The following is an 18,172-nucleotide window of genomic DNA, read 5'->3' as shown; positions in this document are numbered from 1 at the left end:
TATCATATTCAATATATTGTAATTTCTTCATATTTATTGTGTTTATTGCTTTTTTATATTTTCCCTTACTACTGTAGAAATGCTGAGAGGAATTTTGTCTAATCTGTTTCAAAGGCCGAAAACAATACTTGTTTCATAAGATGTTAATAAATATTTGCAAAATGACTAAATTAAATAGAAAAATAAATTAAAGCATAAACTTTGGCAAAGAGAAAACAAAATTAACATTGTTTGCCAGTAATATTTCATACCTAGAAAAATAAGAATGAACTAAAAACAGTCTCAAGTGATATACATAAAATAAAGATCTCATTTACAAAAGCAACAAATAAACCCACTAGAAATAAATTTAATAGGAAATGTGCAAGACAAAATGAAAAATAAAACTTTAAAAACAACACTGAGGGACTGGAAATATACCTTAAGTAAATGGGAAGACATAGTATGCTGGGAAAATTCAACATCATAAAGATATCAGATGTTTCCATTAAATGTAGTTTTTAAAATATTAAGAGTTTTCTTTTTAAATCAATAAACTAATTCTACAATTCATAACAAAGAAGAGCCAGGAAAACATAACAAGAGGAGATAAAAGAGTTGAGACTAACCCTACCACATATTAAAAACATGTTTCAAAGCCTCAATAATTAAAATAGTGTGGTATTAGCACACAAATAGATGAATAAATGGGACATAATGGAATGCCCATAAATACAGTTAAGTACATTCCTAAATTTAATATGTGGCAAAACCAGTGTGGGAAAATTCAGTAAATATTTTTGGAGTAGCATACTTTCCACATATGACAAGATAAATGCCAAAGGGAGGACAGGTTTTAAATGTAAATAATGAAAACATATATGTGACAAGGGAAACATGGGAAAAAATCTTTTATAATTTTGGGATGAGCTATTTTAGTTGTGACTACAAACCCAGAGGACATAAAAATCCTGCCTGATACAAAAACTATAGCAAAATTTTAAAAAAAATGTAAAGATAAATGCAAAATGGGTGAAATATTTGCAGTTTATCACTGACAAAAGATTGGTTGTATTACACATAACTATGTTAGAAATTGGTAAGAAAAAGACCAACAACCAAACAAAAAATTACAAAAAGATAATTCACAAAAAAGAAGAAAATTCCAGTGGCTGCTAACCAAATGAAAGGATCCTCAATCTCACTCATAAGAAACATGCAAATTAAATTACCATTTTTTCTGATACCATTTTTAATTCATCAGGTTGGCAGAAATTCAAAAATTTAATTAACAAGCTTGGATACAAATCAGCGAGCACTCTCATACACTGCTGGTGGTAATGCAAATTGGTACAACCTCTGTGGAAGGCAATTTGCAACATTTATCAAAATTATAAATGTGAATACCCTTGGCCAGCAGTTCTCCTGTTAGAAATATATCCTATGATACTTGTGCACAGGTAAAATGACACACATACAAGGTTATTCATTTCAACCTGGTTTCTAACAGCTGGAAACGCTGGAAACATCCTACCTATCAATGGGGAACTGGTTAAATAAATTATGGTCATTTCCACATAATAGAATAATATGGTTATATTTTTAAAAATAAGATTTGTATTATTGATATGAAAACATTTCTAAGATCTTTGTGTAAAATAGTAAATATGGCATTCCTTTTGTGGGGAAAAAAGAAAAAATACTCATATTTGCTTACATGGAGATAGGTACTCTGGAAGGATATATGTCCCTCTGGAGGGGTATATGAGAAAGTAAGAAAATAATGTGTGGGAACTAGGTGGGCAGGTGTTAGGATGGGAGAAAGACTCTTTACTGTACACTTTTACAATACATTTTCATTTTTGAATCACAGGAATGTATTATCACCTGAAAAATATTAAATTTTCAAATACTATTTTTAGCTTTAATGGGTACATTATACATAATAAGCACTGTATTAGCCACTGTGAAGCCATGCATTCAAGCATTTCAACACTAGCATCCTTAAGATCACTAATATTTTAACAATTCTTGGGTTACTATAAATAGCTAGATCCAGCATGATCAGATCATCCAGACTAACTGGAAGCAAAAAATCAAAATGTCTTCTTGTCCATATGAGGTTATTCTCAAAATTCTCCCTCTCTGAGTTTTTCATTTAAACTCTTTCCCTGAAGTCATTGCCCCTTGTTTGCCCCTTTATAGCATAATGTTTAAAAACATGGGCTTTTGATATCATTTCACTCTGCACCATTTGTCGTCTGCATGATTTCAGAACTAGTGCCTCAATTTCCTCATGCGTAAAGTAGAGGTAACATGAACTTTATAGATTTGCTGTGAGGATTTAGTCAGCTCAGATGCATAAAGCTCTAAGCCTGATGTTTGCTGTACAGTGAGAGTTCTAGGAATAATGAATACCTCTACTATTACCACATTGCTCACTAAGACTTTCTAGTAGCCTGCATTTTCACTGGGCTCTGAACTCTGGCATGTTTTGGTGGATACCCTGGTTACAAATTTTGCTGAAGAGGTTTAGGGTGCAATATCATCTTCAGTAACAATAACACTTAAATTGATTAGCATTTAGACACTCAGTCATAAATTTATGCTAATTTCCTACCTTTGGATTAAAAATCCTCTGTTTGAACACATTGAGTTTCTACCTAATAATCTTTTCATTCTTTAAATCAAAAATAATTTTAAATGTACATCAAAAAGTTTTCGGCATTTTTAGCATGCTCATACCAAAAGTTCAACATTCTACATTTTTATTACAAAGTTCAACTTACCTCCACAATTCAAATTCACTATTATACTCAGAATCATCTCATAGTAGCTCTAACTCAGAAAGTCTCTCAGTCATTGTAATCAAGATATTTTAAAGGAGAAAGTTTTGTATTATATTTTCAAAGTGTTGTATTATATTTTGTAATGACCATTTCAATTTCAATTGTAAAAAAACACTCAAAATGGCAATTTTAATTACTTTAATGTAATTCACATTAATAAAATTAATTAATATTGCCTCCCTACAGTATGTAAACTGCTCTAATAAACTATGTAGAATACTTTGGAAGAGGAAACATACATCTTATGTTTAATTTTCAAGTGTTAGAGAGAATTAGAGAGCTAAGACTACCAGAAAACTCACAAGGGACCACAATGAGTCCACAATGACTCTACAACAGAACATTGCCAAGTTCCTTATTAATAAATTTCTTCTCTCTAAATTCCCTCAGAGCACAAACAGTGATTACCAAGAGAAATATAAGAAAAAATGTAAATTATGCTTAATCCTTGGGCTATAAACTGGAAAATTTTAATTAAAAAACAAGCTTTCATATTAATAATAGAATGATATAACTTGAAAGAAAAATTGAAGTTACTATTGTTATTAAATAAATGTTTATTGTAACATTATGGAGCAAGTACTGATTTATATATTTCTTGGAGATGTAAGGAAAAAATAGGCCCTGAAGGATATTATAACCCAAAAAGCAAATTAAGACATGTAAGATAATTACAATATAAATATTAAGTGATAGGCTGTTTTACAGGGATTCAGAAGGAGGAGACCACAGAAACTATTTTGCATGTTAAATAGGCCTTGTAGAAAGGTAAAAGATCAATAGCCAAATATGGTGGACAAGATCATTTCAAAAAGGGGGAATAATATGAGAAATGGCTGGAAGAAAATAGCAGAGCGATTTTGTAGAAATGAACTCACAGACTATAGCATGGAATAATAATAGCAGGTAATAAAACATATTCAAGAAGCTATAATACAAGGCTGAGAAATTCAGACTTTTTTTCATAACCAATGGAGAACTATGAATAGTACTTTGATGAAAAGAATATTGTTATAAGCCCTGGCTGGCATAGCTCAGTGAATTGAGCGCGGACTGGGAACCAAAGTGTCCCAGGTTTGATTCCCAGCCAGGGTACATGCCTGGGTTGCAGGTCATAACCCCCAGCAACCACACATTGATGTTTCTCTCTCTCTCTCTCTCACTCCCCCTCCCTTCCCCTCTAAAAATAAACAAATAAAATCTTAAAAAAAAAAGAATATTGTTATAAAAGTTTCTGTAGGAAATTATACTGGTAATTGTGCACAAGTAGATCTGGGTTCTTGAAGAGAAGAGAATGTTCTAGTAGTTTGGGCAAAAGATCCATATGAGTATGAACTAGGAGTTATGGAAATAGAAAGGAAGAGACGAGTATAATAGGAAATAAAGATGAGTGTGAGGAAATAGAATATTAGAAATCATAAACATTTACAGGGAGATTATATTGTGAAAACTTTTGAATTTTATCAGTTAATCACCCCAACTATCCTGAAGCAGGTAGCTGTTACCTCCATTTCATAGAAGGTGAGTTAGGGAAATTGTGGCCACCTAGGGTAATGCTGGGACCTGAACCACAGGCCCGCTGACTTCTGACACCAACACTTTCAACTTCCATGCTCTCTAATATTTTAAGCTCATTGTACTTAATGTTGAGAAGGAATCTAGAGCCAAAAATGACACTGAGGTTTCAAGCTTTAATAATTAGGAGAACAATGGTATCAATCAAAACAAAACATGGAATATAAGGAGAAATAGTTGAATCAGGAAGATCAGATAAAAATTCCATATTTAACCATCCCAGTTTCCTAGAAAGTATTATGTGGTTTTTTTTTTTTTGCATGATCTGAAGAGTCTTTCTCTTGCATATTGTCCATTGGTCCTGTTTTAGTCTTAAATGTTTATTTTATCCATGGATGAGCCCTTCCAATTTAACCCGCTGAAATTCTGTTGTTTTATCAGGTGAGAAGTCTCCCGACAAGACGCCTAAAGTGCAGTTAGTCATATCATACGAAGACGTGAAGCTGACCATACTAGTGAAACACATGAAAAACATTGTAAGTTTGTCGTATCTAATGAGAAACAGGTAACCCTGCATTTCCAAATCACTTGCCTCCATTAAGCAATTGATGTCCACATTAGTGAGAGAAATGAGGCCAGACACCAAGTTGAAGTGAGCAGCAAGGAACCACTTTTACAGTTTTCTTCCTCAATGTGATTGCAAGAGTTGGGGACTATAAAATATTTCGCAGGGAAAGTCCTAGAGTGAAAACCAGATTTTATTTAAAATGAAGTGTCAGGAGAAAGCTGGTGAAAAAACTTTGAGAAAGCAAAACTAGCTAAAGTACCAAGAGCCAAAGAAAAAACAGCTTCATGCCCAAGAGTTTACTACTTTCTCATGATGCTGAGCTTGCTGGAGAGTTTAGTCATCTCTTTGAGCAGTGCCAGCACCTTGTTTGTGAAGCCAGGATGTCTTAGGGTTTCCCTCCAAATTCCCCTTGTACCTTGAATTTTTACCACCACAAGTTATCATATTCTGATGTAATTGGTCACAAATATTTCTTTTTCCTCAAAAGGTAATAAATTGTTTAAGAACAAGACACCCATCTCCAGAGCCTAAAACAGCAACTGTAGTTAGCTTCTAAAAAAACCCCTAATTCTGCTATCTCTATCTCACATCGTTATCCCTCAGTTAGGTCAAGTTAGAAGCAGGGACAGCAATTGGGCCATGTCGTTAAGTAAGAAAGGGAGCTTGCTGTGACACAGGTAAGTTACTAATGATGTGAGCCTGGGTGCAGTAAACAGAAAAGGGTAACTCTAAGCCTCACCAGCCCCTCTGGTCTTCCTCTAGTCTAGTCAAAATGGGTTCTCTACGTGGTGAAACTCCCCAAGAGACTCCTCAGATGTACAGAAAATAAGTAGCACTATTTTGTCTTTCTTCTTTATAAAGAATAAAGAGAGAGGATATAAATCTCTCTCAGGATGTACTTGGAAAGATTTAAAGGAGCAAACTCTTCCCAACATGACATGCATCTGGAATATGCTAGAATTTAATAAATATTGGTTCAGTGGACAAATAGTTGGCATAATCTCCAGGAGATACATCTGTTACAAACCTAGTGTTAGCCAGATACCCAAAGATGTTTGTTTATAAATCTGTGGTGGTTTCAATCAGCAATTTTTATAATAGTTTGGCAAATATTATTAAATGTGTTCTTCTACAACTTTTACTCATTAAAATAAGTATCAATTACTTTTGATAAGAAAATCACCTTAAATAAGAATAGCAGTTGTTTAGGAAATTCTTAGGCTGATGGAGACTCCTGGTTAACGTGGCAGTGTAGGTAAATGCAGCCCACCTCCTTGCAAAACCACGGCAAAATTATAACTAAAACATAAAACAACCATCACTCATAATCATCAGAAAATCAAAGTGTATGGAAGTCTGACAACAAAGGAATTAAAGAAACCGCATTCATCCAGACGGGTAGGAGGGACGAGGAAGTGGAGATGCAGAGATGTGGAACTGGCTGGTCCCAAATCCACATGTGGTGGATATAAAATGCAGGGATATCTCAGGAGCGAGGGATCCCAGGCCCACAGTGGACCAACTGGCCCAGGATTCCATATGAGGAAGATAAGTCCCCATAAATTTTGGCTATAAAAGCCAGTGGGGGTTGGGTAGGGGTAAGAAACTGCAGGATTCTCAGGTCCCCCTTCTTAAAGGGCCTCACACCACACACAAGCTTACTGAGACTCACTTCCACTGGGCTCCAGCACTGGTACAGCAGCTTGAAGGGCACCAGTGGCATATAGGGACAAACAAGTGTCTGGCATGATGGCAAGAGCTGGAGGACAGCTTCCTCCCAGACAGAACTGCAGTCAGGAGCCATTGTATCTTTCTAAGCCCTCCCCCAAACAGAGCCACAGTGCAGCAGCACCATATCTAAATCTCTGTCAACCTGGCTCAATGGTAAGCCCCTCCCTGACAATTACCTAAGGGTCCATCCCTTCCAACTTAGAAGCCCACCCAATTAACCCTCCCACCATGGTAACAGTGGCTTTTCCATAGGAAGTGTTGGGCTAGGCACAGGCTTCATACCACCCTACATCCACTCAAACAAACAACAGATGAGACCAGTCCCTGTACCTCTCAGCCCAGGCCCGGCACTAGCAGCAGCCATCTACGGATTGCTTTTGAGCTTATGCCTAGGGGTTCTGGACAGCACACAGGTAGAGGCTGACCTTGGCCTGCACCACCTGGGAAATCCCAGAGCCTGCACACACACAGTGGACAGTTACAGACCATGTTAGAGCACCACTCAACCATTTCCACAAGCCACAGAGTGAGGTGGTTGCTGACCAGGGATCACAGCCAGTCCTACCAGCTCTCTGGACTGGGTAAATCCCTCCCATTGACCTGCTGACAGCAGTGAAGACTCATCTTCATGAGGAGGGCATACTCAGCCCACACAGAGGGAGAACCTCAAGCACACAGCTTGGGAGATAGGTAAGGTTGTGCCACTGGATCCTAGAGGACACCTACTGTATTAGGCCATACTACCAAGACACAGAGTCAAAGCAGTTATACCTAATGCATAGAAACACACACATGGAGGCTGCCAAAATAAGGAGACAAAAAAAATATGTCCCAAATGAAAGAATAGAGCAAAACTTCAGAAAAAGAACTAAACAAAATGGAGATAAGCAATCTATCAGATGCCGAGTTCAAAACACTGGTTATAAGGAAGCTCAAAGAACTCAGTGGGTATTTCAGTGGTGTAAAAAAGACCCAGGCAGAAATGAAGGGTATGCTAACTGAAGTAAAGGATAATTTACAAGGAATCAATGGTGGATGAAGCCAAGAAGCAAATCAATAATTTGAAACATAAGAAAGAAAAAGACATCCATCCACTCGGTACAGCAAGAAGAAAAAAAGAATCCAAAAAACCCGGGATAGCTTCCCTGTGGTACAACTTCAAACGATCCAACATTCACATCATAGGGGTGCCAAAAGGAGAAGCAAAAGAGCAAGAAATTGGAAACCTATTTGAAAAAATAATAAAAGAAAACTTCCCTAATTTGGTGAAGGAAATAGACATACAGTGCCAGAAGCACAGAGAGTCCCGAACAAGTTGGACCCAAAGAGGACAAGACAAATCATAATCAAAATGCCAAAGGTTAAAGGTAAAGAGAGAATCTTAAAAGTAGCAAGAGAAAAGGTGATAATTACCTACAAAGGAGTTTCCCAAGACTGTCAGCTGACTTGTCAATAGAAACTTTGCAGGCTAGAAGAGATTGGCAAGAAGTATTCAAAATGATGAAAAGCAAGGACCTACAACCAAGATCACTCTATCCAGCAAAGCTATTATTTAGAATGGAAGGACAAATAAAGTGCTTCCCAAAGTAAAGTTAAAGGAGTTCATCATCACCAAAAACAATATTATATGAAATGTTAAAGGGACTTATCTAAGAAAAAAAGGGACTTATTTAAGGAACAAAAGCCAATCAAAACTATGAACAATAAAATAGAAATAAATGCGTAACTATCAACAATTGAATCTGAAAAATAAACTAAGCAGCAAACAAACAGAAAAGAAACAGAATCATAGATATGGAAAACACTGGGATGGTAGCTAGTGTGGAGCCAGCCCTGGAGGAATGGGGGAAAAGGTGAAGGGATTCAGAAATACAAATTGGTAGTTACGGAATAGGCAGGGAGTTGTTAAGAGCCAGTATAGGAAATGGAGTTGCCAAAGAACTTGTACACATGACCCACAGACATGAACAAAAGAGAGGGGATCGCTGGAGGGAGTGCGGCGTGCTGGGAGATGGGGACAAAGGGGAAAAATTGAGAGAACCATTATAGTATGATCAATAAAAACATGTCTAAATGCAAAAATATATATAATAAAATAAAATAAATAAAATAAAATGGAAATTCTTTGTCTGGGAAAGGAAGATTCACTTAAGTAGCTATATAAATATATATTATAAAAAATAGAATATTAAAAATAGTGTTAAGTTAAAAGACCTCATATATGTATATGGTATATTAATTGAAAATAGTCCTCTTGGAAAATAAATTGTTATTTCAGTAGCATTGTCACTGCTCAAAACATTTTAGAACATGCCTGTTGGCTTTGCTCTTAGATCCGGCATGTAAACCACAGCAAACTTGGTGATGTCACTGAATAGCCTTCCCTCATATTTGATCAAAAGCAGTATTAACCAACTTGGTCACCCATTTTATTCACCAGATGAATCCCCAAATTACCTTTGACAGTTTTCAAAACTGCATCTTACACTCAGATGAAGCTGTGCTACCAGTAAGGACATTGGAAACAAATGCGATGCGAGCTTGAAGAGACAGGAGTGAGTGAGCAAGAGTTCGAGACTTAGATTCAATATGAGTAAATGGCAAATGATTAGATAAATCCCACCAAAAGGAAACAACCACTTAGGGCCACTAGAGCCTCTACATGGCCGACGCCCTCTGAAGACAATAAATAATTATTTATTCTGAAGACAATAAATAATGAAGCAGTACTTCCTGCAGTCTGAATTCACACTCCGAGTACTGGTTCCTCTCTTCTCCCCAGCCTCTTGTCTTGCCCTGATATTCATTCCTAGGCCTCTTCTCTTTTCTATCTTTAGCCTCGTGACTTTAAATAACATTTATATGTCTTTTTTTCTGTATTTGTAACTCCAGCTTGAATCTTTCCCTAAAACCCAGAGTTGTATGTACAGCTGATTATTCAGCAACTCTGTAGATGTCACAAACTTAACATACACCAAATAAAATTTATGATTATTGCCCTCCTAAACTGCTTCTTTTACATTCTTTTCTCGGGAAATAGCACCTTCATCATGCTAGTTACTCTGGTTAAAATCCTTAAGAGTCATTTTGACTTCTTTCACAAGCTACATTCAGTTTATCAGCAGATCATGCTAACTCTGCATTCAAAATAAACCCAGGATTTCACCATTTTACACACCTACTGCCACCACCATTGGTTCAGGCACCCATCATCTCTCAACCCAATTACTCCTGTAGCCTCCTTAACAGCTCTCCCTGTGTCTGCTCTTATTTCTTTATAATCTCTTCCTAAGCTAGCAACCAGAATATTCCTTTCAGAAAAAAAAAATCAGATCCTATCATTTCTCTCTCTGCATTGTTTGGGGGAAGAAATCGCATATCACATACAATAAGAGCCAAAGTACTTATTAGTAATGATCTGGGAGGCACTACCAGGCTGGCCCCCTTGACCTCTCCACCCTCACTTCCTACTACAGATTCCTTCAATCACCCCACTTCATCTTGAGTGGGTTCCTTGTTATTCCTTAAATATTGCAAGCATGTTTTCCCCCAGGACAACGGCACCTCCCACTCAGTTTATCTGGGATGCGCTTTCAGGCACATGACTCAAATTCTCCATGGCTCGGTCTCACATGCCCTGAATAACTGTGCTTTACTGTCACCTTCTCTGTGAGGTCGTCACTCACTCTCATAGGTGAAACTGCAAAACCACCCCTCTTCGTTGCTACTTTCAAAACTCTTTTCTTAATTTATTTTCTCCACTGCCTTCTATCGCTGCTGTAACCTCAGGGGCTAAAACAGAGCCAAGCACAGAGCAGGCACTCAATGAATACTCGGCTAAAAGAAAGAAGATCAAATTACTTCTGCTGTGAACAACAAAGAACCAAGATCTTTCTCACCTTCCAAAAATCATGACAACAAAGCTGTCCTGGCTTGCTTTTTTCACAGCTGTTCATTCTGCTTACCTGAAGACACAGATAACATTATAATGTGTTAAAATGACAAAAGGTCTACCTATAAACTTCCAACATATTTTCTTTGCTCATTTCAAGTTTTAACTGTTGTGTTTTGAGCCTTTACTATTTTCACATGCCTAAGCAATCAGACAAAAGAGTTGTATTTGATTTGATTTTAATATTAAAATGAATTATTATGCCTGAAGTTTTGTTACATTTAATATGAAGTTTGATGAAAAGAATTGCTTATCTTATATTAAATCTCTGAAGCTTAGCTCTAAGAATTACTTCCCTCCCGTGAAATCACAGGCTTAAACAAAATCACCTAAATGTTTTGCCTTTCAAAGATGCAAAAACATGACTTATTCTGGTGAACAGAGACCAACAAAGTAATGCAGTTATTTAGAAGCTTGGTCTAATAATATTTTTAAATAATATTTTAATTTATATAATGAAAATAGAAAACATTGTTTAGATTTGAAATGCTTTTTGAAATCTCTGCAGTATTTTCCAGGTAGCCCACCTTAAAACGCTCTCTCCCATTGACTTGCACACACAACCTCTGAGCATCTCTCTGTGCGTTCCAAAATGGGCACTGTCTGTCTCCGTTTAACAGATTCCCCTGGTCTGTGTTATTACTTCTACTCTGTTTCCTTCTGCCTGTTCCAGAATATGAGCATTTCAGTAGATTCCCAAAGTAATGAGGGAAAAAAGAAAACACCTCGAATTGGGTGCTGTTTAATCTTTTCATAAGACACAAAATTGGAGAAAATAGTTATTATATAAAATTAATAGGAGAGAGAGAGAAGTAGAGTCAAACACAACCACCACCTCAGGCTAAACACACACATATTAAAATGTTTTTACATTTTATTTTTTACTTAGAAAAATTCTTAAAATTTTAATGTATGTGTAGCCTGGGGTTGGTCCCTATTTTTTTAGCAATTAATGATTTTTTTATTAAATCATTTTTGTTGTTATTCTACTACATTTGTACCAATTTCTCCCTCTTTGCCTTCCTCCGTCCACCCCACTACCTGCTCCCACAGTCAATTCCCACACTGTTGTCCATGTCCATGAGTCATTCACACATGTTCTTTGTCTAGTCCCTTCCCCCTCTTTCCACCTTTATGCCCCTCCCTTCCTCCCCTCTGGTCACTTTCAGTCTGCCCCATGTCTCCTTGCCTGTGGTTCATTTTGTTCATTAGTTTATTTTGTTCATTAGATTCCTCTTACAGGTGAGATCATATGGTATTTTTCTTTCACCAAATGGCTTATTTCACTTAGCATAATATACTCTAGTTGCATCCATGCTGTCGCAAAAGGTAAGAGTTCCTTCTTTCTGCTGCGTAGTGTTCCATTGCTTAAATGTACCACAGTTCTTTATCCTGTTTTTAAATATAGGTTCATCTTTTTAAAACAATTTGCAGTGATTTTGATTCTGTAAGTGGGCTGGGATGTCTACAAGTGCAGTTTGTGGGCATCTTCTGGTCTCAGGAATTCCCCTACTCTTCTTTCCAGGCTTGTTTTCCTCTCCCCTGCTCCCAAATATTAGCATTCCAGAAAGCTCTCTGATGCAAGTGGTCCATAAACCATTCTTCAAGAAACAGTCACCAAATTGCTGTTCACCCCATAAATGGTACTCTGTAGGCACTGTGAGTTCTATACTTAACACCATATGAGCAGTGGCTCCTGTTGGAGTAGAACAGAGACAGCACTTAGATTTCATGAAGATAAAAGAGTAAAGTAGAAATGTTGGCAATACATGTGTTGGCACATTAAAGTAACAGTGTTCTGTGTTTCCTTTTAAAACTAACTTGGCTAAATTCTCTATCCTGATTTTCAATTTAAAAAATTTAGATTTGTAAAAAATAAAAATTGTCATTGTTCTATTTCAGATGCACTTCAATCTAAATAAATATTAACTTATTAATAAAAGGTAATTTTCAAGGGCAATAATAATTATTCCATCAATTGTATTTGGCATATATTCTATGAATTAAAAAAAATTATCCTCCCAAACTTGGCCCATTATGACATCTCTCACTTCAAAGAATAAGATGCAAAGCAATGTTGTAGTGAAGAACACTCAGGCCAGATATGAATATTTTGTTGTCTTTTATGGTTTGCTTATTTATTTGTTTTTTTACCAAGGAAACCTTGTCTCTCAACAATGACCAATTATTTCTTAATGAAACAAATTGTAAATTGCTCTATAAACCTATGATTATTGATATAATTGTGATAATTGATCTACTTGCAAAAGTAAAAGAAAGAATTGATCTTTCCTTCTTGAACTTTTCTATTCTCTGGATCTTCATGAAATTTCACCATCTGTATTCCCTAAACCTCTTTGACGTCACTCTTTCTAAGGCTTCCTTAGCTCTTACAAATCTAAACTAGATAATGTACATAGTGACTAAATAAATTTTGGCTTTACCCTTAGCCCTTAAATGTGATGATTTTTCCAGTATTCTGGGGGTTAATTTTTCAGACTAATTTCCTATAAAGTCCATTCAGTCTTGAACTTCAAAGATTATATGAATTACCCCTAAATTTATATCTCTACTATTCAAAATTCTTTGAACTCAGTTTACATATTTCCACCTCCCTGATGAGCTTTTACATTGTGATATTTTGTTATCTTTTCAAACTCAACAATTCTAAATTATAATTCTTCACTTTCCACTAAAGCCCACTCTAAACCACTTATTTCAAAAAATTGTTGCACTAGCCTCAACAACCCCTGATAAAAACTTTTCTATAATTATTTTCTACACTTGATCTTACCCAAAGACCATTATTTTACATTTTGACTCATTTTATCATTACTCCTTTTATTTTCCTGTTACTTTTTTATTGTCAAAATCCTAATTTATATTCTCTGTTAATTCATCTATTGATTATTTTGATTGGCTGCTATGATATTCCTTTCCTTATTTTCTACTTCCTCTATTTCATCCTGCATATGACATCCTAAATTCCATTTTCACCCTATCAGTAATAAATTATAAGTCTCTATAAATTTCCAATTCATTAGCTTAATAGTTAAGGTACCATACAATCCAGCTATAACCTGCTTTTATATCTCCCTCCTCAAAAAGTTATATTATATTCTAGATGATTCATCTATTGTTGACCAAACACACATCATTCTAGCTGACTATGTCATGCTTCTACTTACCTTCTATTTACCTTCTACATGCAACTCAGTCTTTCAGCTCAGCTTAAACCTTTCATCCTCTCTGAAGCCTCTGGGTCACTCTTGCTCCTGGGAAGCCTTCCCTGCTTTCTCCATTTGATATTCACTGCTTTATCTCAATTTTTGAAACTTTCATCATCTTGGTTCGTCCTGTAGTTTCAATTTTTGTTGAATGGAGTGCTCTATGAATGTCAATTAAGTCACATTGGTTGATTAAGTTGTTCAAATCATATTACTGATTTACCGTATGGTAGTTCTACATATTATTTAGATAGGGATGTTAAGATCTTTAGCTATAATTGTGAATGTGTATAATATTGAATGAACATTTCAGATTACTATGGCCTCTTTGTCAATTGACCCTTTTATTATTATAAAATGAACTTTTTTATTCATGGTAGTACTTTTGCTCTTAAATATACTTTGTCAGATATATATAAGCCAGTTTTCCTTTAATTAATGTTAACATGGTATACCTCTTTCTTTTACTGTTAGCCTATTTTCTCTTTACATTAAAGTAAGTTTTTTTATGTATAGATACAAATAGATAGATGATAGATAGATGGATAGATAGATAGACAGACCATACTCTATAGCAATCTCTAGCACATAGACATAATCATGTATAAATTTTTAAAAGCTTTTCAAACCCTGACCAGTGTGGCTCAGTTGATTGAGAATCTCTCTGCAAAGCAAAAGGTCATTAGTTTGATTCCCACTCAGGACACTGAAAGTTCAGTCCCCAGAACTTGGCATTGTACATTTTTTTCTAAGTTTTTTCTTCTATGTATTTTATTGTTTCAGTTCTAACTATTGTTTTAACCTTGTTAGATACAGTTCATCATCCCAAGCCCTTATTCTCAGTCCTGATTATCTGATCCAGCCTATTAGCCATCAAACTCAGGATATTGACACCTGTACATCATATTTCTGTATCTTTATTTAAATCATGGTAACACTGGTTAGAAGGAAAAGACCAAGGCAAATATTTGAGGTACATAAAACATATATTAGCTCTGAATTACTAGTTTCTGCTTCTTGCTGCAATCCATCTTCTTTCCCTAATATCAAGGATAACATCAATCTCATCTTTCATTATATCATCTTTTTCTTTCCCATCCCTCAGTAATGACTAACAAAACATAGTCTATCTCTTTTACTTGTACAATTTTGTCAGCACTTGGGGATAGAAAATGAGTTAGTAGATTTGAAATCATTTAAAGCAGTTCTGTGAAATTGTGAAAAAGAAAAGTTTAATTACCAGCTAACTCATAAACAACTTTTCAGATTGCCTATTGAATAGATTGTAAAAAATAAATGAGGTTTAAAGCCTTACTTCTTGCATGTTATTAAGACTGAGAAATGAAAGAACTTGCCAAATTTCACAAGATATTCAGTAACAAAGTCTGGAGCTCTAATTAGAATTCAGAATTTTTAGAAGCAACTTAATGTGTATGTATTGAGTCAGAAAAGGAATTCTGTCTGCTATACTGGGGTCTGTCTAGTTGTTAACTGCATCGCATTGATTTACATATGTCAAGATGATCATGAAAATGAGTTTATTAGCTCTTTGAAGGCAGAAACTATCTCAATTACTTTTCCATGTCCTCTCACAGACCATCCAAAGTGTTAGACACACGGTAGTTTGATTTTTAAATTGATTTTTTTATTATTAGAAATCAGCTAAAGAGGACAAGAATTTTATTAAATACTTAAACTGGTGTGAAATGAAGCAGAAGACCATCCTAAATTAATTCATGCAGACCTGAAATTATTCCACTGTATGTTAACCAACACATACAGAAAGATTGGATTCCTTTAACTAAAGCACACAACAAACCATATATCACAAGCACTTTTATTGCACATCTGTACTTTTATCATACATTGACATTTTATTTTTTTAAACCCTCTTCATGATGCCTAGTCTGAGTTTTGAAATTGCAATTTGACAGGCACATAGAAGAGGAAAATGCTTTTTTATTGTGTTGTTTTGTTTTTGGCATAGACCTCAGGTTTTTATAGCCCTATCATATTTTAATCGTCATCAGTTGATTTCTTCCAAAGCTTATGTTATACTATGATTGGAAACATTTAAGTATAAAAAAAACTTGGTATAAAATTCTCATACATTATTCATCAAAAATATAATAACCTGTTAAATATAATTAAGTTTTGAATTAATTTGTAGAAGTTTCCAAAGTGTCTGATGTTTTTAAACTAGTATTTTCATCACATTCCTGATAAAACTTGATCTAGAAGGTGCTCTTAATCTGAATCTGACGGTTTCCTTTAGCAGTCTTTGTAGAGTCAGTATGAGGTAGTGGTTAAGAGCATAGAGGTCTTACAGAAAAACCTTTTTAATAACATAAAGACAATAACATTGGCTCAAGGATTATTTAAAAAGAGTGTTTTAAATTAAGTATATACTCACTATGTCGTAGCTATTATTGTTACTATGTGTGAAAAAAATGTCTTCCTCTTACACTCATATAAAAATACTGAAGTGTTTCTAGTATATCCTACAATGTGAGATGGTTTTATTTACTTTCCAAACAGTTTATATTGGGCTTTGTTTTTATACCAACATGTTACTGTTTACTTTTATTTTTCTTTGTTTTGTTAAATAAACCACGTTTTCGACATACTACTATTTACTGACCAAAAGAATAAAAGTGGCACTGAAAACCATTCTGTGTGCAATCCAGGGCAACAAAAAAAAAGGTAGAAAACTGGTATTTTTAATTGTTCCTAGGCCTAAAGCAATACTGTTTACAAACCAACATTGTGAACCAAGAATTACTGACATACATACACACATTTTAAGTTTTAAAAACTAAAATAATAACAAAGCCAAGAATCCCTAATATTTCACTCTTCAATAGCACAAGAAGTCTCTCTACCAGTGAATGCTAAGAATATCCTAAGGCCTTCATTTCCAATCTTTTTAAAAGGTCATGTCTTTTTAAACCTAAAAAAAATAATTCCCACATCGGTATGACACACTATTTCCCCTATAGGGAGGATGTGCTGATGTGGATCCTGCTCCCTGTCTCCACACAAAGGTTCCCATGAAGCACTTCTCCAGTTAATTTCATCATACCAATTCCTGTTTCTTCCATGTATGCCAATAAAGGAGGACATGAGGAGAGAAACTTGCATGAGGATGAGGGAGTATATGGGAATTTAGCATAAAAACATGACTTTAGATCACACCCCACAATTTATTAGTCTCCCAAGAAATTATCAGGTCATCATTGGCTTCTAGAAGGAGATTTTTAATATGTTGTTGTGCTTACTGTCAGGATTTTTAAGACTTTTTGAAAGAAGTCCAGAGAGTTGGGGAAGACTACCACAGGGAAGAAGACTCCAGAAAGGAGGACAGCAGTTAGAGATCACATCCCAGGCTAAAATAAGGATGTTGTCAAGGGCTCCATTCTGAGAATGAGTACAAATAATTATGTTACAAATCCAGTCCAGCTCTAGTTGAGGACAGAAAGGGGCAAAGAAAGAGAGTAAGCATCTAATTGTTTAATATGATCTGAGAGATGAGATAAAGTCAAAGTTTTAGAAACAGAACATTGAGATACAGGACATAATAAGCAGATCTTAACACAAATACTCCTGATCAGCCACAAAACCCAATGATGGGCATGAGAAGATCAGATCTAACAGAGAGAAGCCTTCAAACTGCTAAGTGTTCATGCTAAACACCTAGGACAGATGTTAAAAACAGAGCCTAAGACACATCCACTTTATCCTATAGTGGGCTTTTACTGCATAGAATTATAACAACAAATACTGCGATAGGTAAGAGCACTATTTAAATGAAATCTTAGGATGTTAGAAAGACTTCTAGTTTTTATATACATTATAAATAATGATCCAACCAATAACTATCGGGTACTTTCAAAGAGTTAGATACTATGAATACAGAACTCAGTCGTTCAGTCATTTGATAACTATTGATTTAGTGTCCACTCTATGCCAAATACTTTGTTAGAGACAGAATGTCTAGAGAAAAAGAAAGAAAGAAAAGAAATGGTGTAAAAGGAAGACATGGCTATGAAAGAAAAGAAAATAGTAAGGTAAAAGAAAGCCCAATTTCAAATGGGGATTTTAAATTTTTAACTGGAGATTTAGAAACATTGGAAGTTTAGGAGAAAGGAACTGAGTGTGGGGGAGGGATAGTAGAGTAGAGGGTAACCAAAGGAGATATTGGGGAAGGGAGGCATGGAAAACAATTTCTAATCTTGTAAGGAAGATAACACACATAGGACTATTTTTAAAATGTAGAAAATGATCAATATTTTAACAGAAAACCTAGAAAATATATAACCCAAAGTTAGTATAAGCAACAAAATAAAGTTTA

General features: G+C 35.2%; 1 protein-coding gene across 3 annotated transcripts in view; it reads left to right on the top strand.

Moving 5' to 3' along the window:
- PIK3C2G (phosphatidylinositol-4-phosphate 3-kinase catalytic subunit type 2 gamma) overlaps positions 1 to 18,172 on the top strand; it is a 264,442-nt gene that overhangs the window by 233,828 nt on the left and 12,442 nt on the right. For all 3 annotated transcript variants that reach the window (XM_045830120.1, XM_045830119.1, XM_045830118.1), the window contains one exon: positions 4,785 to 4,879. In XM_045830120.1, coding sequence (XP_045686076.1) covers positions 4,785 to 4,879 — 95 coding nt within the window. The remainder of the gene's footprint in view (positions 1 to 4,784; positions 4,880 to 18,172) is intronic.

The sequence above is a fragment of the Phyllostomus hastatus genome, unplaced genomic scaffold (genome assembly GCF_019186645.2).
Source record: "Phyllostomus hastatus isolate PE091 unplaced genomic scaffold, TTU_PhHast_1.1 phas_scaffold_93, whole genome shotgun sequence".
NCBI lineage: Eukaryota > Metazoa > Chordata > Mammalia > Chiroptera > Phyllostomidae > Phyllostomus > Phyllostomus hastatus.
Note: the sequence above shows the minus strand (reverse complement) of the source record. Positions and strands in the feature narration are given on the sequence as shown.